The 22099-nt window shown below is 35.5% G+C and overlaps 2 protein-coding genes across 4 annotated transcripts in view; one reads left to right on the top strand and one right to left on the bottom strand.

Moving 5' to 3' along the window:
• The window catches only part of LOC123535692 (RAC-alpha serine/threonine-protein kinase-like), a 56594-nt gene that overhangs the window by 7872 nt on the left and 26623 nt on the right, over positions 1 to 22099 (top strand). For all 3 annotated transcript variants that reach the window (XR_008371998.1, XM_045318442.2, XM_045318448.2), the window contains exons 7-10: positions 2962 to 3153; positions 3688 to 3816; positions 6838 to 7052; positions 9570 to 9657. Coding sequence is in view for 2 of the 3 variants with exons in the window: in XM_045318442.2 (XP_045174377.2) it covers positions 2962 to 3153; positions 3688 to 3816; positions 6838 to 7052; positions 9570 to 9657 (624 nt within the window). In the remaining variant the exon portion in view is untranslated. The remainder of the gene's footprint in view (positions 1 to 2961; positions 3154 to 3687; positions 3817 to 6837; positions 7053 to 9569; positions 9658 to 22099) is intronic.
• LOC123535749 (uridine diphosphate glucose pyrophosphatase NUDT22-like) overlaps positions 11826 to 22099 on the bottom strand; it is a 75876-nt gene continuing 65602 nt past the window's right edge. Inside the window, exon 4 of the mRNA XM_045318514.2 lies at positions 11826 to 12471. Coding sequence (XP_045174449.2) covers positions 12462 to 12471 — 10 coding nt within the window. The 3' untranslated portion in view covers positions 11826 to 12461. The remainder of the gene's footprint in view (positions 12472 to 22099) is intronic.

Genomic DNA, 22099 nt, shown 5'->3' with positions numbered 1-22099 from the left:
AGTGATCAGTACCAACAGTAGTTGTGCATGGGGCATGTTAGGTTCTTTTAGAAAAAAAATTTGCAGAGTTATGGGACTTTGTTTTTTTTTTTGTTACTATACTATATACATAGACACAATCTTGTGCGCACCATCTCTCGTCATCCCCTTGACACAAATTAATGAAACTTCACACAAGTGATCAGTACCAACAGTAGTTGTGCATGGGGCATGTTAGGTTCTTTTAGAAAAAAAAATTGCAGAGTTATGGAACTTTGTTTTTTTTGTTACTATACTATATACATAGACACAATCTTGTGTGCACCATCTCTCGTCATCCCCTTGACACAATTTAATGAAACTTCACACAAGTGATCAGTACCAACAGTAGTTGTGCATGGGGCATGTTAGGTTCTTTTAGAAAAAAAATTTGCAGAGTTATGGGACTTTGTTTTTTTGTTACTATACTATATACATAGACACAATCTTGTGCGCACAATCTCTCCTCCTTGACACAATTTAATGAAACTTCACACAAGTGATCAGTAACAACTGTAGTTGTGCATGAGGCATGTTAGGTTCTTTCAGCGACAAAAATTGCAGAGTTATGGGACTTTGTTTCTTGTTAACATACTATGTACATACAGTCTGCATATGCAATCTTGTGCGTGCCTAATCTACCAAACCCTTACACACAATTTAATGAAACTTCACACAAGTGATCAGTACCAACCCTAGTTGTGCATGATGCATGTTACATTCTTTTAGATAAATATTCTGCATAGTTATGGGACTTTGTTTTTTGTTACTATACTGTAAAATACAGTCTATATACATACAGTCCACATAATTATGCAATCTTGTGTGCGTCAAATTGCAATGTACCATGTCAGTGCATGAGGGGGGACATTCATCACCTTTAGTGATAGCTCTAGTTCATTCTGTGAGTAGACCATTTGGTTTCTGGTCAGTAGAGAACGCTTGGTTCTATATGTAGCTGTCAAACTTTATAGAATAGTTGCCTGTTGTCAGTAGAAACCCTGATAGTTTTGGGGATCAGTAAGCCACAAAGGTAAAGGTCACAACGACTGGAGAACATTTGACTGTCAAGCTTAATAGGATGATTGCATTTGATCAGTAGATGACCAGTCTTGTTTTTGGGAATCAGTAGGTGAAAAGTCATTGTGACTTTGATACTCATACAATTTCTTATCACTGAGTAACGTTGAGTTATTTTCGTTTTTAGCCCGACTTTTCGAAGAAAAAGTAGAGCTATTGCACTCGCCCCGGCGTCGGCATTGGCGTCGGCGTCGCCGTTGGTTAAAGTTTTTGATAAAGTCAAATATCTCTGTTACATTCAAAGCTATTGACTTGACAACTTAAAAAAAGTTATTTACTATCAAAGTCTACACCAGGAGAAACAATCCCCATAACTCTGGTTTGAATTTTGACAGAATTATGCCCCTTTTTAACTTAGAATTTTGGTTAAAGTTTTTGATAAAGTCAAATATCTCTGTTACTATCAAAGCTGTTGACTTGAAACTTAAAATACTTATTCAACATCAAAGTCTACACCAGAAGAAACAATCCCCTTAACTCTGATTTGAATTTTGACAGAATTATGCCCCATTTTAACTTAGAATTTTTTTAGAAATTTTGATAAAGTCAAATATCTCTGTTACTATTAAAGCTTTTGATTTGAAAATCAAAATAGTTATATACAATCAAAGTCTGCACCAAGAGACACAATTCCCATAACTCTGGTTTGAATTTTGACAGAACTATGCCCCTTTTTAACTTAGAATTTTTGGTTAAAGTTTTTAATAAAGTCAAATATCTCTGTTACTATCAAAGCTTTTGACTTGAAACTTAAAATACTTATTTTCCATCAAAGTCTACACCAGGAGAAACAATATCCATAACTCTGATTTGAATTTTGACAGAATTATGCCCATTTTAAACTTAGAATCTTTTGTTAAAAGTCAGATATCTCTGTTACTGTTAAAGCTTTTGACTTCAAACTCAAAATAGTTATTTACTATCAAAGTCTACACCAGGAGAAACAATATCCATAACTCTGATTTGAATTTTGACAGAATTATGCCCATTTTTAACTTAGAATTTTTTGTTAAAAGTCAGATATTTTACTGTTAAAGCTTTTGACTTCAAACTCAAAATGGTTATTTACTATCAAAGTCTACACCAGGAGACACAATTCCCATAACTCTGATTTGAATTTTGACAGAGTTATGTCCCTTTTTAACTTAGAATTTTTGGTTAAAGTTTTTAATAAAGTCAAATATCTCTGTTACTATCAAAGCTTTTGACTTGAAACTTAAAATACTTATTTTCCATCAAAGTCTACACCAGGAGAAACAATATCCATAACTCTGATTTGAATTTTGACAGAATTATGCCCATTTTAAACTTAGAATCTTTTGTTAAAAGTCAGATATCTCTGTTACTGTTAAAGCTTTTGACTTCAAACTCAAAATAGTTATTTACTATCAAAGTCTACACCAGGAGAAACAATATCCATAACTCTGATTTGAATTTTGACAGAATTATGCCCATTTTTAACTTAGAATTTTTTGTTAAAAGTCAGATATTTTACTGTTAAAGCTTTTGACTTCAAACTCAAAATGGTTATTTACTATCAAAGTCTACACCAGGAGACACAATTCCCATAACTCTGATTTGAATTTTGACAGAGTTATGTCCCTTTTTAACTTAGAATTTTTTTTACTGGCAAAGCTCTAATTCAGAGTCAAGCACTGAGAAAAGTCGAGTGCGCTGTCTTATGGACAGCTCTTGTTTGTTTGTATGTTCATTTCAGTAGTTGAAATTTATTTTTTCCTGTTTTTTTTTTTGTTTTACTCGGCTGGTTCTTTTGTCTCCATTTCATTAGGTAAAGTGTCTTTCTCACCTATTAAGTAACCAAATTAGTTTTTCATTTTCATAGAATCTCCTTTTTGTTTTCAGCAATTAAAGTATTCATTTCAAACACCTGATAGACTGTGTTTTGTGATGGAGTATGTGAATGGTGGAGAACTGTTTTTCCATTTGTCTCGGGAACGGGTATTTGCAGAAGAGAGGACCAAATTTTATGGGGCAGAAATAATCTCGGCACTGGGATACCTACACGAAAATAATATTGTGTATAGAGATTTAAAGGTAAAGGCAGTATTGAATGAGTTGGACAAGCAGAACAGAACAAGGAATAATTGACAGTCATGACTTAAGATCATTCACCCCGAAGTCTTAAGAGCCCAAAATATTCACATTTATTACCCTGTTTTAATAAAGCTCAAATGTTTGTTTTCACTTCATTTTTTATTTACTTTCACAACTTTTCAATCGAGAGTATAATGAGGTTTTAAACTTTATTTGGTCACAGAAGGTTTTACTTGTGTTGTATAGCAATATACATAATTATTATTCCTCGTCATACAATAAAACAAGGAGTCAGCTTTGTTTCTGTTTGTTCATTTCCATTAAGTTAATTTTGCTAACAGGCGCAAAAATGTGTTAAGGAAAAAGCTGAAAAGATCTTGAACAGCTAGTAACAGATTTCAAATTGAGTTAGTGATATTTCTACTAAATTGTAAAAGAAAACAATCTTAGATAAAAAATCATTTCTTGTAACAGTCAGATAAAAGAAAGGGCACATCAAATTAACCTTCATTAGGAAGTTCTCTTTATTTCCAGCTTGAAAACTTGTTATTAGACAAAGATGGTCATATAAAGATTGCAGATTTTGGATTGTGTAAAGAGGAGATGTTTTTTGGGGCCAGTACTAAAACATTCTGTGGTACACCGGAGTATCTTGCACCAGAGGTTTGCAATGTTTACATAAACTAGATTTGTAGCTTTTGTGAGTCAGCTTTTTTTGCCAAATCCTTGAATCCTTGTTGGCAGTAATAAATAAAAAAAATTGTCTTTGAATTAGTTCATTTTGAAAATAAAACATAATGCTCAACTTTTTTGTTTGAATGATTATTCATAGGTCTTGAAGTAAACTGTACTTTTGGGAAACACATCCGAATCTGCGCATACTTTGTTCAGATAACTAAATAGTCCTAGAAGAGTTATCTGTCACTGGCTTCACTTTTCCAAGTAGGACGAAATTTTTCAGATTAAATATTGCCTTTCAGCATGAAAAATGAAGTATGAAAGTTTAACTATTATATTATTGAGGTACTCCGGTATTAAGTTTTCATCAGAAAGTAATACCAGATGCCATTTGAATTTTTAGGTACCATCTCTACCTTTGGTCAGTGGATGACCCCTACTGTTCTGGGGAAGGTCAAGGTTACAGTGACCTTGAGACTGAAAACTGTATCCCCTCAGTAACTAAGGAACACTTTGGCCTATAATGGTTAAACTTCATAGAATGATTGCCTATGTTCAGTAGGTGTCCCCTATTGTTTTGGGGTCAAAGGGCAATACAAGACAGTGAGCCCTTAGACTGAAGCACTTATATGTATGAAAGCATTAGAACTTCTAGTTATGATTTTATCTAAGAGCAAACTGTCTTACTTCGCACAGGGTTACCACCAACCTTTAATAGTTGTAGGGATGGGATTTTTTAGCTCACCTGTCACAAAGTGACAAGGTGAGCTTTTGTGATCGCGTGGCGTCCGTCGTCCGTCGTCCGTCCGTCCGTCCGTGCGTGCGTTCGTGCGTAAACTTTTGCTTGTGACCACTCTAGAGGTCACATTTTTCATGGGATCTTTATGAAAGTTGGTCAGAATGTTCATCTTGATGATATCTAGGTCAAGTTCGAAACTGGGTCACGTGCGGTCAAAAACTAGGTCAGTATGTCTAAAAATAGAAAAACCTTGTGACCTCTCTAGAGGCCATATTTTTCATGAGATCTTCATGAAAATTGGTCAGAATGTTCATCTTGATGATATCTAGGTCAAGTTCGAAACTGGGTCACGTGGGGTCAAAAACTAGGTCAGTAGGTCTAAAAATAGAAAAACTTTGTGACCTCTCTAGAGGCCATATTTCTCAATGGATCTTCATGAAAATTAGTCAGAATGTTCACCTTGATGATATCTAGGTCAAGTTTGAAACTGGGTCACGTGCGGTCAAAAACTAGGTCAGTAGGTCTAAAAATAGAAAAACCTTGTGACCTCTCTAGAGGCCATAATTTTCAAGAGATCTTCACGAAAATTGGTCAGAATGTTCACGTTGATGATATCTAGGTCAAGTTCGAAACTGGGTCATGTGGGGTCAAAAACTAGGTCAGTAGGTCTAAAAATAGAAAAACCTTGTGACCTCTCTAGAAGCCATATTTCTCAATGGATCTTCATGAAAATTGGTCAGAATGTTCACATTGATGATATCTAGGTCAAGTTCGAAACTGGGTCATGTGGGATCAAAAACTAGGTCAGTAGGTCTAAAAATAGAAAAACCTTGTGATCTCTTTAGAGGCCATATTTCTCAATGGATCTTCATGAAAATTGGTCAGAATGTTCACCTTGATGATATCTAGGTCAAGTTCGAAACTGGGTCATGTGCGGTCAAAAACTAGGTCAGTAGGTCTAAAAATAGAAAAACCTTGTGACCTCTCTAGAGGCCATATTTCTCAATTGATCTTCATGAAAATTGGTGAGAATGTTCACCTTGATGATATCTAGGTCAGATTTGAAACTGGGTTACGTGCGGTCAAAAACTAGGTCAGTAGGTCTAAAAATAGAAAAACCTTGTGACGTCTCTAGAGGCCATGTTTCTCAATGGATCTTCATGAAAATTCATCAGAATGTTCCTCTTAATGATATCTAGGTCAAGTTCGAAACTGGGTCACGTGCGGTCAAAAACTAGGTCAGTAGGTCGAAAAATAGAAAAACCTTGTGACCTCTCTAGAGGCCATATTTTTCATGAGATCTTCATGAACATTGGTGAGAATGTTCACCTTGATGATATCTAGGTCAGATTCAGAAGTGGGTCACGTGCCTTCAAAAACTAGGTCATTAGGTCAAATAATAGAAAAACCTTGTGACCTCTCTAGAGGTCATATTTTTCAATGGATCTTCATGAAAATTGGTCAGAATTTTTTATCTTGATGATATCTAGGTCACATGTGCTCAAAAACTAGGTCACTATGTCAAATAATAGAAATAACGACGTCGTACTCAGTTCAACACTAGGTCATGTGGGGATAGGTGAGCGATTCAGGACCATCATGGTCCTCTTGTTAAGACCAGTGAAATGGCTGGTGAAAAATGAAATTTCAGGAAATTCAGAGAAAAATCTGGGAAAAATAATTTCCATGGATCAGGTTGGAAATCCTGTTATCTTAAAGAAAGTACACCGCCTTATGCAAATGCTTTAGGCTTTTTGTTAACCTTCAAAACATTTGTAATTGAAAAACTGAAATAGTGTTTCTGAAAAAAAGTAGTGGAAGAAGTTGTATACATGTGTTGGTACATCTACTGTATAGGGGAATGGAAGACCAAGAAAGTAAGGTGGTGTTTGTCACTGAAATCATGATATGGCCAAGGAAGAGTCGGGGAATTTTATATATCCTTGCTGGTAGCAACCCTGTTTTAGGGAGGTGTAACTTTTGTCTTTCTAAAGCATGATGAAATGAGCCGCACCATGAGAAAACCAACATAGTGCGTTTGCAACCAGCATGGATCCAGACCAGCCTGCGCATCCACATAGTCTGGTCAGGATCCATGCTGTTCGCTAACAGTTTCTCTAATTGCAATAGGCTTTGAAAGCGACCAGCATGTATCCTGACCAGACTGCACGAATGCGCAGGCTGGTCTGGATCCATGCTGGTGGCAAACGTACTATGTTGGTTTTCTCATGGCGCGGCTCAAATGGTTTTATATTTTCTGTGTACAGGTATTAGAGGATAACGACTATGGACGAGCAGTGGACTGGTGGGGAACAGGTGTTGTTATGTATGAAATGATGTGTGGTAGACTTCCATTCTATAACAGAGACCATGATGTATTGTTTGAACTTATATTGTTACAACAAGTGAAATTCCCGCGTACATTATCAGAGGATGCTAAAAGTTTGCTGGGCGGAATGCTTGTGAAAAATCCAAAAGAAAGGTACTTTAATTTTACTTTTTAGCTGTGTAACTCTAGTGAGCCGTCTAGGGCTATCGTGGCCCTTTTCTTGTATTTAAGATGTAAGTCAGTACTTGCATGGAATTCTGAAACATTGGTAATTTTTAACTCGACTATACGAAGTATAAGGAGAGCTATCCTACTCGCCCCGGCGTCGGCGTCTTTCCACGTCCCCACCTTGGTTAAAGTTTTGGTGCACTTTCTCTTTTTTCAACTTACCTCTGTAATTACTTGATGGATTTGATTCAAACTTGTAATACTTATTCCTCATCATCATCCACATCATCTGACATAAGGGCCATAACTCTGGCACCAATATTTCATGAATTATCCCCCCTTTTTACTTACATTTTCAGGTTAAAGTTTTGATGCACTTTCACTCTATCTCTGTTATTACTGAATGGATTTGATTCAAACTTAAAATGGTTGTTCAACATCATCACCCACATCATATGACACAAGGTGCATAACTCTGGCACCATTTTTTCATGAATTATTCCCCCTTTTTACTTAGAATTTCAGGTTAAAGTTTTGGTGCACTTTCACTTTACCTCTGTTATTACTGAAAGGATTTGATTCAAACTTAAAATAGTTGTTCAGCATCATCACTCACATCATATGACACAAGATGCATAACTCTGGCACAATTTTTCATGAATTATTCCCCTTTTTACTTAGAATTTCAAGTTAAAGTTTTATGCACTTTAACTCTATCTCTGTTATTACTAAATGGATCTGATTCAAACTTAAACAATTGTTCAACATCATTACCCTTATCATATGACACAAGGTGCATAACTCTGGGACCAATGTTTCATGAATTATTTCCCCTTTTTACTTAGAATTTTAGGTTAAAGTTTTGATGCACTTTCACTCTGTCTCTGTTATTACTAGATGGATTTGATTCAAACTTAAAATAGTTGTCCAACATCATCACCCACACCATTTGATGCAAGGTGCATAACTCTGGCACCAATTTTTCATTAATTATTTCTCTTTTTAATTAGAATTTTAGGTTAAAGTTTTGATGCACTTTCACTCTGTCTCTGTTATTACTGAATGGATTTGATTCAAACTTAATATAGTTGTTCAACATCATCACCCTTACTATATGACACAAGGTGCATAACTCTGGCACCAATATTTAATGAATTATGCCCCTTTTTTGCTTAGGATATACTTATATAGTGTTTTGATACATTTTATCTTTACCTCTCTTATTACTTTAAGTTGATATTTTTGACATAGACTCAGGCTGATGTGCAATATCTTCATCCACAATTGGAGTCATTAAACACTCCAGTGACAGCTCTAGTTTCCTCAGATGTGCCCAGTTTCACTATCCAGCATCGAAATAGTCGAGCGCGCTGTCTCCTGTGACAACTCTTGTTACTGACTGTAGTTACTGTTGAAAATTGGCATTTACTAAAATGTATTAACTCGTTTATTAGCTCATCTGATTTTTTGAAAAAAAGTGATGAGTTATTGTTATCACTTGAGCGGTTGTCGGCGTCGGCGTTGCCTGGTTAAGTTTTATGTTTAGGTCAACTTTTCTCCTAAACTATCAAAGCTATTGCTTTGAAACTTGGAATACTTGTTCACCATCATAAGCTGACCCTGTATAGCAAGAAACATAACTCCATCATGCTTTTTGCAAGATTTATGGCCCCTTTTGGACTTAGAAAATATCAGATTTCTTGGTTAAGTTTTATGTTTAGGTCAACTTTTCTCCTAAACTATCAAAGCTATTGCTTTGAAACTTGGAATACTTGTTCACCATCATAAGCAGACCCTGTACATCAAGAAACATAACTCCATCCTGCTTTTTGCAAGAATTATTGCCCCTTTTGGACTTAGAAAATCAGTTTTCTTGGTTAAGTTTTATGTTTAGGTCAGCTTTTCTCCTAAACTATAAAAGCTATTGCTTTAAAACTTGCAACAGTTTTTAACCATCATAAGCTGACCCTGTACAGCAAGAAACAAAACTCCATCCTGCTTTTTGCAAGATTTATGGCCCCTTTTGGACTTAGAAAATATCAGATTTCTTGGTTAAGTTTTATGTTTAGGTCAATTTTTTCTCTTAAACTATCAAAGCTATTGCTTTGAAACTTGCAACACTTGTTCACCATCATAAGCTGACCCTGTACAGCAAGCAACATAACTCCTTCGTTCTTTTTGCAATAATTATTGCCCCTTTTGGACTTAGAAAATCATTTTCTTGGTTGAGTATTATGTTTAAGTCAACTTTTCTCATAAACTATCAAAGCTATTGCTTTAAAACTTGCAACAGTTTTTCACCATCATAAGCTGACACTATAAATCAAGAAACATAACTCCATCCTGCTTTTTGCAAGAATGATGGCCCTTTTTAGACTTAGAAAATCATGGGTAGGACAATATTTCTATTATACAAAAAAAAATCAGATGAGCGTCAGCACCCGCAAGGCGGTGCTCTTGTCTTAATAGATATGTTCACATTATCATGCATATATTGTGCAGATTGGGAGGTGGTGAAGCAGATGTTAAAGATCTCATGAGTCATCCTTTCTTCAAAAATATTAACTGGCAGGACCTAGCTGAGAAAAAGGTGAGCTTTAATATCTTACACTTTCTGCTTTCTATTCTATCAGTTTAACATTGTGTTTGTTGACCATATGCAAGGCAATGCTATTTTTAGCTCACCAGAGCACAAAGTGCTCAAGGTGAGCTATTGTGACCGGTCATTGTCCGGCGTGCATTGTGCATCGTCTGTCGTGCATCAACATTTGTTGATGATCTCTAGGTCAAGTTCGAAACAGGGTCATGTGGAGTCAAAAACTAGGTCAGTAGGCCAGATCAAAGGAAAAGCTTGTGAACACTCTAGAGGCCACATTTTTGACCCAATCTTCATGAATCTTGGTCAGAATGTTTGTCTTGATGATCTCTAGGTCAAGTTCGAAACTGGGTTATGTTGGATCATAAACTAGGTCAGTAGGCCAGATCAAAGGAACAGCTTGTGAACACTCCAGATGCCACTTTTGTGACCCAATTTTTAGGAAACTTGGTCAGAATGTTTGTCTTGATGATCTCAAGGTCAATGTCGAAACTGGATCATGTGGGGTCAAAAACTAGGTCAGTAGGCCAGATCAAAGGAAACGCTTGTGAACACTCTGAACTCAATCTTTATGAAACTTTATAAGAATGTTTGTCTTGATGATCTCTAGGTCAAGTTCGATACTAGGTCATATGGGGTCAAAAACTAGGTCAGTAGGCCAGATCAAAGGAAAATCATGTCAACACTCTTAGAGACTACATTACAAGTTTGAAACTCATTAGAATTAGTCAGAATGTTTTTCTTGATTATCTATAGGTCAAGTTTGAATCTTGGTCATGTTGGGTCAAAAACTAGGTCACCCAGTCAAATCAAAGGAAAAGCTTGTTAACAGTCTAGAGGCCACAGTTGTGACTCAATCTTTATGAAACTTGGTCAGAATGTTAGTCTTGATGATCTCTAGGCCATGTTCGAATCTGGGTCGTGTTGGGTCAAAACTAGGTCAGTAGGCCAGATCAAAGGAAAAGCTTGTGATCACTCTGGAGGTCACAATTTTGACTCAATCTTTATGAAATTTTGTCAGAATGTTTGTCTTGATGATTTCTAGGTCAGGTTCAAATCTGAATCATGTGGGGTCAAAAACTAGGTCAGTAGGCCAGATCAAAGGAAAAGCTTGTGAACACTCTAAAGGCAACAGTTGTGACGCAGTCTACAGTCTAACCTGTCTTAAGCAGCCAGCCAAGGGAAGCAGACAATTTTGCCGCTAAAGCCAGGTGACCGTTGACCGGAGGTGCAGCCAGTATATGTATTTTTCAGACTTCTGACCAGTCTATAGCCTTTAGGCCCGTTTCTTTTTGGGTTTTCCATTATTATTTTACCAGGATACAATGACGTGCATTTGCCTTCGCAATACGAATGGTCTTCTTAGCAATCTAAAACTCTGGCGTGTTTTTTTTTCACTACAAAAATTGTTACAGACAATTTTCCAACTTCAAAACAAGTTTGTTTACAATTTTCGCCATTTTGGTAAGGGAAGCTACTCTCGGCGCTTATTGTCTACGCTAAATCTAAGATTGCCGTTACGTTCCGTAAAAGATAGAGTGGTTTATTATTTTTTTTCAAACACAATTAATTTCGTATAAATTTAATAGTATTTTGATGACAGAAGTATAAAAAAAATCACAAATATTATGCTACTAGTTAGTTATCGAGTATAATCGTTAACCGAGGTCAAACTGTGAACAACAAAACTGACACGAGGTGACACGCTAATTACCGATAATTACTGGCCATTTGATCATAACAAAAGGGGATTACACCTTTGGTTATCAGTTTTAATTGAGAAGCTCATGTCATTTTGTCGTTCTTGTGGTGAAGTCCCGCGAAACTTAGCAACCACGTGCTTCTCAAAATCGGGTATCTTCGGCGATTATTGCCTAAAAATAATTGGTTTTGGAAGAAAAATGGCCGCTGAAAGGGGTCAAATATAGCGGTCGGGAGGCAATTTCGGTGGCCGCTGGCCGCGGACGGCAGGTGGCCACTGAATAAAGTGATAAAATAGAGGAAAATCCGTCGGGGGCGTCATAAAATGGCCACTGAACGGAGGTGACCGCTGATCGGAGGTGACCGTTAGTACAGGTTAGACTGTATATGAAACTTGGTCAGAATGTTTGTCTTGATAATCTTTAGGTTGAATTCCAAACTGGGTCATTTGGGGTCAAAAACTAGGTCAGCAGGCCAGATAAACTCTGGTGAGTGATATAGGGCCATCATGGCCCTCTTGTTGTTTTTTTTTTACTTTTTACATTTTAATGAAACTGAAACTTAATTAAAATAAGAGCATGGGTCACATTGCTATTCACCATTTACTACAGTTTCATGAAAGTGGCTCGCTTAAACTTTTTCAAGGGGGTTCATAAAATGAGGCTACTTTTATTTACCTAAATTTCCCATTATGTACATTTATATGAATTACTCATTAAAAAGGTTTTAGTCACTTGGTTTATTTTGTTCATTTGTAAAATATTTTTCCAAAGTTACAGAAAATGGGTCAGCATTGAATTAAAAAAAAATCATTATTAAATAAATGATATTGTTTCATATATATTCTTATGCAAAAGGTCTTTAAATTTAGTTGTTAGTATCATATGCTGCCTTCCATAAAAATAACTTACAACATCTCTTATGATAAATATAATGTCAGTCATTTTTGGCCATTGTGGCTTATTGGTTAAGGTTGCTGGCTTGAAATCACATGCCCTTCACCTCTGTGGGTTCAAAACTTCGCTTTAGGTGTAAAATTCTGTCCTTTGAAGAAGCCATTCAGCTGGGAAAAGATGGGCACGTGGGTTCTTCCTCCATCATAATAAACTGAAAAGATACAGTTTTGTCAGTGTTACGTAAAATTCAATGAAACAAAGTCCTGGGGATTTTTTTTTTCACTTTCAGAGTAATGGTAAAAAAGGTCATTTAAGGAGGTAGGTTACCTTGTTACAAGGGTAAATTCAAGTTAGTTTAACCGCAGCATTTGTTTGTATTTCGTGTAATATGAAGTTTTACCTGCTACAATCTCAATTTCGTTTGTCTCTGTCCCTTCAAATTCAATTTTTATCTAGGTTTGAAGAACATGACCCTCTAAAGGTATTTCATATTAAAAGAAGAAGGAAAATACAGATATTTAACACTTTTCAGTGTATTTTAGTTTCATTGATATCCGTATAAGTCTGCATAATTGATAATTTTACTAGTATGCACGTTAGCTTTCTAATATAAGCTTTAAATGCATATGTCGCGGGGCTCGTGTTTCCATGGTAATGCATTTTCTCTCATTTTTAAACAATTATGTATAAAAATAGGGGTTTTCGACGGCTTAAGTGGCATTCTGTTACTGACTAACATGGAATATTTGGGAAATATTATAAGCAAAATACCATGCACTTTACATGGTACCCTATTTTTCTTAAAGTTTACAGTAACCATGGCAACAGAGATGTTTAAAATAGCTTATATCTTGCTTTTTGTCGTAATTTCTTATAAAAAAATATTGAATAAGATTATCTTTCTAGTTAATGTAGCTTTAAAACATATTATTTCTAACATAAGTTATATTTTCTTGTTATTTGCATTGATTCAAACAAATTTCACAGCTTAGAATACATACGGCAGTACCCCTCGCCTGGCATTTTTCATGGAAAAATCGTTCAGCATACTGATATTATTCTCATGGATATTGTTGAAATGAAAATAAAAAGCCGAAGTTGTGTTTCTTAAATAGACCAGTGTCAACGCTTTTGAATTTTACATTTAGATACATAGGTCACGGGCTTCGTTTCCATGGTAACATCAATTAAATTTAAGGAACCACATTTTTCTACTGAAATTTGAACAGTTTTAGATCTTATTTTTAGTATATAAGTAACAAATTATCAACGGAACCTGAAAAATAGGTATTACAAATCAAACTGCTAGATTTTTTATTTGAAAATGGCCGTTACAAGTAACCTTTCATCCAACTATATTCCAAATAACATTGGTTACCATCATCCATTTTCTTACAATCCGCATAACATTTCAATATAACTACATAAAAGAAGCAAAATATTGATGATTATTCAGAGCAAAAGATTCATAACAAATATTTCAGCAAATATTTGTTATTTGAAGATAGTTAAAATAAAGAAAATGCACAGAATTACGTACTTTCAAGATAAAAGCTATTAATTTTGCGCGGTAACTGACACGTAACGTCATGATGTCAATGGCGTCATTTTAAGGCAACATTGTTTTGAAGCGTTTCTGCGGCAATTGATTCATTATTTCTGCATTATTAAACCATAAAGTATCAGATCGGAGGCAGGTTCATGATTTGTTTTCTGGAGAATGAATATACAAACACATTTAATTTGTCGTAAATGTCGTCGTAAATCGTCACGTTAGCTTCCGGTTGGACATGCGCACATACAAATATGAAGGTAACCTACCTCCTTAAGCTCAAGATTTAAGTTGTAAGGTTGTTCATTGCTACAAATTAGTCCAAATTTTTAGTTTAGACTGAAAAGAAAGTGAACCTTTTGAACCTTCCGGCCTGTCCAAGCTCTAGCAGTAGTGCACACAGTTTTGAGGATTTTCTGTCCCCTCTGGGTTATAATGTCCACAGGCTTCTATCAGGTAATTGCTTACAGCTTAAGTGATGGCTGCTGCAATATCTGATAAGGGCCTTATAGGATACATCTTGGATTTCATTTATAAATTATGTTAATTAAACAACAACTCCTATACCATTTTAAACTACTCCGGTGCCATTCTGTTGATTCCTTTTGTTCTAAATAAATGTTTCCAAACTACCAGTAGTCTTATTTCAGCTGTAATTTTGCTCTGTCATTTTTTGGCAACTTCAAGCAGATGAATACCATATCCATTATATTAATAAATTTTTCAACCAAACCTCAACTTTACTACCTTTGTTAGCTTGTCTAATTTTTGAAAAAAATCTACAAGGTAATACTATTGTCATCACTTTATTGTCGGTGTTTATAAAATTTTTGTTGAGGTCCACCTTTTCTCAAACACTGTAAGAGCTACAGCTTTGAAACTTTGCACACTTGACTATCATCATTAGGGGACTATGAAGTTTAAAAACCATCACCTTGATTTGCATTTTGTGAGAATTATGGCCCTTTTTATACTTAGAAAATTTGAGTTTCTTGGTTAAATTTTTTGTTTAGGTCACATTTTCTCAAAAACTATAAAAGCTACAGCTTTGAAACTTTGCACACTTGTTTATCATCATTATGGGACTATGTAGGCCAAGAGCCATAACTCTGATTTGCATTTTGTCAAAATTATGGCCCTTTTTGTACTCAGATAATTTGAGTTTATTGGTTAAAATTTTTGTTTAGGTCACCTTTTCTCAAAAACTGTAAGAGCTACAGCTTTGAATCTTTGCACACTTGTTTATCATCATTAGGGGACTCTGTAGGTCAAGAACCATAACTGTATTCTGCATTTTGTCAAAATTATGGCCCTTTTTGTACTTAGAAAATATGAACTATATCTGTTTTCTTACATATTGTCCAGCACTTGCAGACGAGGGATGGCACCCGTAGGCGGTGCTCTTGTTATAAAGTAGCAGTAACATATTCACTAAGTTGGTAAATTTTTGCTCTGTTTTATCACAAATAGTCTTGTTTTAATGGGACTGTCCTTTCAACTCGAGATTTATTTTAATAGCCGAATGAAGTTAATGCTGCTGAGAAACATAATTTTACTAGTAGTAAAGATGTTTTAACGTTAAATTATATGATTTTATATATTTCAAAATTGTCATTGGGTAAATGTTACAGGCAAATAGAAATGTTTATTTACTTAAACAATGAAGTATGAGTGTTTGAAGTGGTTACTTGAAATAGCATGTTGCCTGCTTGCTGCATAGTTTAGCCAAAATACTCAAGAAATAACACATACTAAGCATGAAATTCTTGCATTGACCTTTTGTTAAACAATGGAATGATAAAGTTTTAGGAGCTTAGAAATACATAGAGGACAGTCATTTTTTAGCTCACCTGTCACAAAGTGACAAGGTGAACTTTTGTGATCGCGCAGCGTCCGTTGTCCGTCCGTAAACTTTTGCTTGTGACCACTCCAGAGGTCATATTTTTCATGGGATCTTTATGAAAGTTGGTCAGAATGTTCATCTTGATGATATCTAGGACAAGTTCGAAACTGGGTCAACTGCGTTCCAAAACTAGGTCAGTAGGTCTAAAAATAGAAAAACCTTGTGACCTCTCTAGAGGCCATACTTTTGAATGGATCTTCATGAAAATTGGTCAGAATGTTAACCTTGATGATGTCTAGGTAAAGTTCGAAACTGGGTCACGTGCCATCAAAAACTACGTCATTAGGTCAAATAATAAAAAACCTTGTGATCTCTCTTAGAGGCCATATTTTTCATGAGATCTGTATGAAAGTTGGTCTGAATGTTCATCTTGATGATATCTAGGTCAAATTTAAAACTGGGTCACGTGCCTTCAAAAACTAGGTCATTAGGTCAAATAATAGAAAAACCTTGTGAACTCTCTAGAGGCCATATTTTTCATGGGATCTTCATGAAAATTGGTCAGAATTTTTATCTTGATGATATGTAGGTAAAGTTTGAAACTGGGTCATGTGCCGTCAAAAACTAGGTCAGTAGGTGTAAAAATAGAAAAACCTTGTGACCTCTCTAGAGGCCATAGTTTTCATGAGATCTTCATGAAAACTGGTGAGAATGTTCATCTTGATGATATCTAGGTCAAATTCAAAACTGGGTCACGTGCCTTCAAAAACTAGGTCATTAGGTCAAATAATAGAAAAACCTTGTGAACTCTCTAGAGGCCATATTTTTCATTGGATCTTCATGAAAATTGGTCAGAATTTTTATCTTGATGATATCTAGGTCAGGTTTAAAACTGGGTCACATGAGCTCAAAAACTAGGTCACTATGTCAAATAATAGAAAAAAACAATGTGATACTCATTTCAAAACTGGGTCATGTGGGGACAGGTGAGCGATTCAGGACCATCATGGTCCTCTTGTTGTTTTGATTGTTTCCTAACTGAGCTTTTTAAAAGCAAGATATTGATGTTTGAAACTCAGGACAGCTATTGATATTGCTGCTGAATTTTTGCTTCGCTTTTTTGTCAAAAGATGGCAGCTTTTTCTCAATGTAAACAATTAAGTTTATTTACCCGACTTAATGGACTACCATTTGGTAAGTCCCCAGGTTTTATTGCTTTATTCCCATCTTATTGACTTTCTATTCAGAACTCGGTTCTCAAATTTCAAGCAAAATGTTGATTATAGTGTACCAGTACATAAAGAGAAACTAGGAAGATGCCATGATGAAAGAGATAGATGGTGTGTGTGTCGGGCATCAGCTGGTGTAATGGAGGCTTGTGGAGTGTTATCATCAGCGTTTAGTTCGGTTTCAGGGTCTTGCTCCCACTAACTGTGACTCATTGTAACAAAAGTTTTGTCATATAATGAGACAGAAATGAACTTGGGAAATTCAAACTTTTATGGTTTGTTTTTATAGCTCGGCTGAAAGAAAGGTTCAGGCAAGCTATTAGTACAGGTGGATGATGTGTGAAACCTGGTCAGAATGTCTGCTTTTGTAAGATCTAAGTCAAATTTGATTTGGGTCATCTTTGGTCAAGAAACTTAGTCAGAATATTTTTCTTCATATTATCTAGGTCGTATTTAAAACAGGGTAATTTATGGTCAGAATCTAAGTCACTATGTCAAATTATAGAAAAATGTTGTTAACACAAGAGGTTTTATTTTCTACCTGGGCTCAATTGTTCGAAACTTTAACAGGGGATTAAGCTAACGGTTGATTAACTTTTAGGGTTAGTTTTCAACATTTTAGAGGACTTAGAAAAACAAATGTATGAGTTAAAAGTTATGAAATTTTAAAATTCTTTACAATAAAATCAAAACATCATACTAGTGTTTCCCACCAAGACTAGTGTTTGAATCAAAATTTAAGCAGTGGTTAGTTTAATAGCCGGTTAACGTTTCGAACAAGTGGCCCCTGATCTTCATGAAAACATGTCAGAATGTTTGCCTTTGCAAGATCTTCGTCAGGTTCAAAACTGGGTCATCCGGGATCAAGTGCTAGGTCGTTAGGATAAAAAAGAGAAAGTTTGTTATCACCCTAGACTAGAGGACACATTATCTATCTGAAAAAGTTTGTCCAGAATGTCTATGAAAATCAGTGGCAGTTGTGAAATTCAGGCAACTTGTGTAAGATCTAGGTCAGTAGGTCAAATCAGAAAAGTGATATTAACAGTCAACACATTGTTGACTGGATCATCATGGAACTTTCATTGTCCATCTTACTATTAATTAATTGATACTAACTCATTGGAAATGTGTTCAGACATATATACTCCAGTTAAACTGGTCATGATCTCGTAAGCGACTAATTATGGCCGTCTTGTAATTTGTAGCATACAAAATGAATTGGTGCCAGACAGTCCATTTCAGTGTGCTAGTCAAAATTTCAAGATAATGACAGCTTTATGGTGTGTTTCGTACTAGTTTTGATCTTATTATCTCCAGATCCTGGCAAGTTAAAACAGATTTGTTTCATACCTTCATAAAAACTACGAAATGACTTTATTTCATTTTTGGATCTCTTCAGAGAAAATGGAATTTTGGTATATTGCACATGTGCTGTTTATAGTTCATTTGGTTGATAGACCAGTTAGTTTTTAAGAATGCTTGCCCATTAAACTTCAAAGGATGATTGTCTGTGAAAACCTATATTGTTTTGCGTTCAGAGAGTTGGATGCTAAAATCACAGTGACCTCAAGACTGAAAATATTTTCTGATCAATAACTTGGGAGCCTTTGAACCTACTAAGGTCAAAGTTCATAGGCCATAGTTCAAGCTTACAGTCACTAGAGACTGAAAACTGTTTTTGATTAGTAACTGGAGAACATTGAGGCAAATAGCCATCAAACTACATGGATGACAAATTCATGTTGTCAGTGAAATGCCCCTATTATTTTGAGGATAAGAAAATAAAGGGTCATGGTCAGAGACTGAAAACAGTTTCTTATCACTAATAGGAGAATGCGTAGGTCTTGTATATTTTAAATTTCATAATATGATTGTCTATGGTCAGTAAATTGCTCAGTTGTACTAGGGGTAATCATATTAAAGGTCAAGGTCACAGTGGATTTGAGGCAGAGAAGGATTTCCTTTTTAGTAAATGGAGAACACCTCGCTCTACAGCTGTCAGACTGCATGTTAGGAAGTAACTTGAGAATGTCTTTAGGTGTCAAAACTTTAAAAAATGATTGCCTGTGGTCAGTAGATGACCATTGTTGTTTTTAGAGTCATTAGGTCAAAGGTCATGGTGAATAAACACTTAAATAAGGGGGGGTTGATGCATGTAACAAACAGTACTTTATATCCTGTTGTTTTCCAGCCTTTTCTTATTATGGCATACAAAACAATATTTGTTTGATTGTTTGGGTTTATTCAAGGGTATTTCAGTTATGCAATGACAGCTGTTTAATCTAAGCAGTCAAGTTTGGGGTTTTTTTTGTCAGTAAGAGGTAAAGGGGCAATTGATTGTTATTAGGGTGAGGGGGAGGAATGGGTATGGGGAACGGAAATAAGAGTATTTAGGCAAATGGGGAAGATAAATCTTGATGTAAAAGTCAGTTCTAGGGAAAACTGCATGATTTAAAAGAAATTTTCTGATGGGAAGTGGCCTGTAATCAGAAAAAAAATATTGCAAGTGTTTGTGTATTCTGTTCTTTGCAAGTAACTGAAAACTTTCCCACATGTAACTAAAACAGAGATTCTCAACTCTGTAGGTATGTTGAGGGTGAAATACAAAACCCTGCAACAAAATCTGACTTTCTGATGGAAAATGAGTAGGAGTCTTAAGTTATGCTCAAAGTGAAACATCGATTTAAATCTAGCAGTTGCTTGTTTTCTTATATATGAATAGACAATCCAGGCACAGTTGATTGTATTTGATAGTTGCAATCCTCTGAGCATGTCTAGTTTGATCCAAACATTTTGAATGAAGTGTATGATAAAGTAGTATCTCTGAGTCTGTTTTAGAATGTAGCATTCACAATATCATGTTATAAAAATGTCTCTACAAGTTATGCTGTTTAAAACTTTAGATATTACAGTAGAATAAATAAAAAATAACAGGGAAACTCTTCGTAGTAATTAGAATTCAAACGCACACAGGGCTTTCTTTTGACTGTTTTTACTGGCTGACATTTAGTCGCATTCCCTGAAACATACTTTCTTTCTATTTTGCAGACAATTTTCTCCTGAAAACAGAAAAGTTCACTTTTGGGTAAATGCTGTTTTTTTGTGCCCCCCTCTCCGCAATAAAAAATGCAAGGCAGTTGGAGTTACTCTTTAATGTGTCTGACCATCCAAATTTTTGTCATGAATATCTCAAAAAGTATTTGACATGGAGTTGTCAGTCCTGACAGGATTGTTATTCAGCATTTGAATATGGCCTAAAAGTTTGTGTCCCATGAATTTCAAGATGTATTTGACCTAGGATTATGAACCCTTACAGGAACATTATTAGCATTTGCAGTTTGCATCTGAGGTTTTGTTTGAGATTTCACTCAGCCAGACAAATGTTATGGCCCTTGACTTAGTTAAAAATATGAATAAAAGGGCATAAAAGCTTGTGTTGCAAGAATTTTTGAACCTAGGGTCATGAAATATTATAGTTATTCAGCATGTGAAGTTGTACATCTACATGGTTCTGTTGGTCAGACTAGAGTTATCACCCTTTATTTAGTCAACTATGCATAAAGGGCATACAAGTTTATATGGCATGTATCTCAAAAGTATTTGACTTAGAGTCATATAACATTAGAAGATTGTTATATAGCATGTGAAGTTTTGCACCTGGTGTTCTGTTTGGGTTTTCACTCAGCTAGACATGATGGTCGATGGTCATCAGAAGACCCTTGTTGGCTGTTTGGTTCTTAAAGGTCAAAGGTCAAGGTCACAGCATTTTTGAGACTGAAAATTTCACATCCAGTAACCTTCAGCAGGCCATAATGGGCATACGTTTTTAGCTCGACTATTCGAAGAATAAGTAGAGCTATCCTACTCACCACGGCGTCGGCGTCGGTGTCGGCGTTGGCGTCGGCGTCGGCGTCACACCTTGGGTTAAGTTTTTCGTACCAGTCCACATTTTGACAAAGTCTTTTGAGATAAAGCTTTGAAACTTTCAACACTTGTTTACCATCATCATGGCCAGTTATAGGCAAGAGCACATAACTCAGTCAAGGATTTTGGCTGAATTATGGCCCCTTTTGACTTAGAAATCATGGTTAAGTTTTTCATACCAGTTCATATTTTGACAAAGTCTTTTGAGATAAAGCTTTGAAACTTTCAATATTTGTTTACCATCACCATGTCCAGTTATAGGCAAGAGCACATAACTCCATCAAGGATTTTGGGTGAATTATGGCCCTTTTTGACTTAGAAATCTGGGTTAATATTTCGTACCAGTTCAATATTTTGACAGTCTTTTGAGAATAAAGCTTTGAAACTTTCAACACTGTTTACCATCACCATGTCCAGTTATAGGCAAGAGTACATAACTCCATCAAGGATTTTGGCTGGATTATGGCCCCTTTTGTCTTAGAAATCATGGTTAAGTTTTTCGTACCAGTTCATATTTTGACAAAGCTTTGAGATAAAGCTTTGAAACTTTCAATACTTGTTTACCATCACCATGTCCAGTTATAGGCAAGAGTACATAACTCCATCAAGGATTTTGGCTGAATTATGGCCCTTTTTGACTTAGAAATCTGGGTTAATATTTCGTACCAGTTCATATTTTGACAAAGTCTTTTGAGATAAAGCTTTGAAACTTTCAGCACCTGTTTACCATCACCATGTCCAGTTATAGGCAAGAGTACATAACTCCATCAAAGATTTTGGCTGAATTATGGCCCATTTTGACTTAGAAATCTTTGTTAAGTTTTTCGTACCAGTTCATATTTTTTGTAAAGTGTTTGACATGTGGCTTTGAAACTTTTATCACTTATTTAGTATAATAGTCTCTATCTGGAGGAAAGAGAACATAACTCTGTCATCTATTTTGGCTGAATTATGGTCCTTTTTGGATTTTGAAATTGGTTCTGTTTTCATACAAGTCCATGTTTTGTCAAAACTTTTTGACATATGGCTTTTAAACTTTGAACACTTGTTTATCATTATGATTTCCATCTGTAGGCAAGAGATCATAACTATTTTGACTGAATTATGGCCCTTTTTGGACTTTGAAATTGGCTCATATATTGCCATTTAGTGCAAGACTTACCAAAATCAAAGTAATACAGGAACATTGTTTGTCTAATCTATTTATTCCTTTTGTCTGAATATCCGTGGAAATATTTTGACCCCATTCTTCAATCAATTCTTCGAATAGTCAAGCGCGCTGTCATCAGAC

Source organism: Mercenaria mercenaria, chromosome 1 (genome assembly GCF_021730395.1).
Source record: "Mercenaria mercenaria strain notata chromosome 1, MADL_Memer_1, whole genome shotgun sequence".
NCBI classification, from domain to species: domain Eukaryota; kingdom Metazoa; phylum Mollusca; class Bivalvia; order Venerida; family Veneridae; genus Mercenaria; species Mercenaria mercenaria.
The sequence above is the reverse complement of the archived record's forward strand: the minus strand, read 5'-3'. Positions and strand labels throughout refer to the sequence as shown.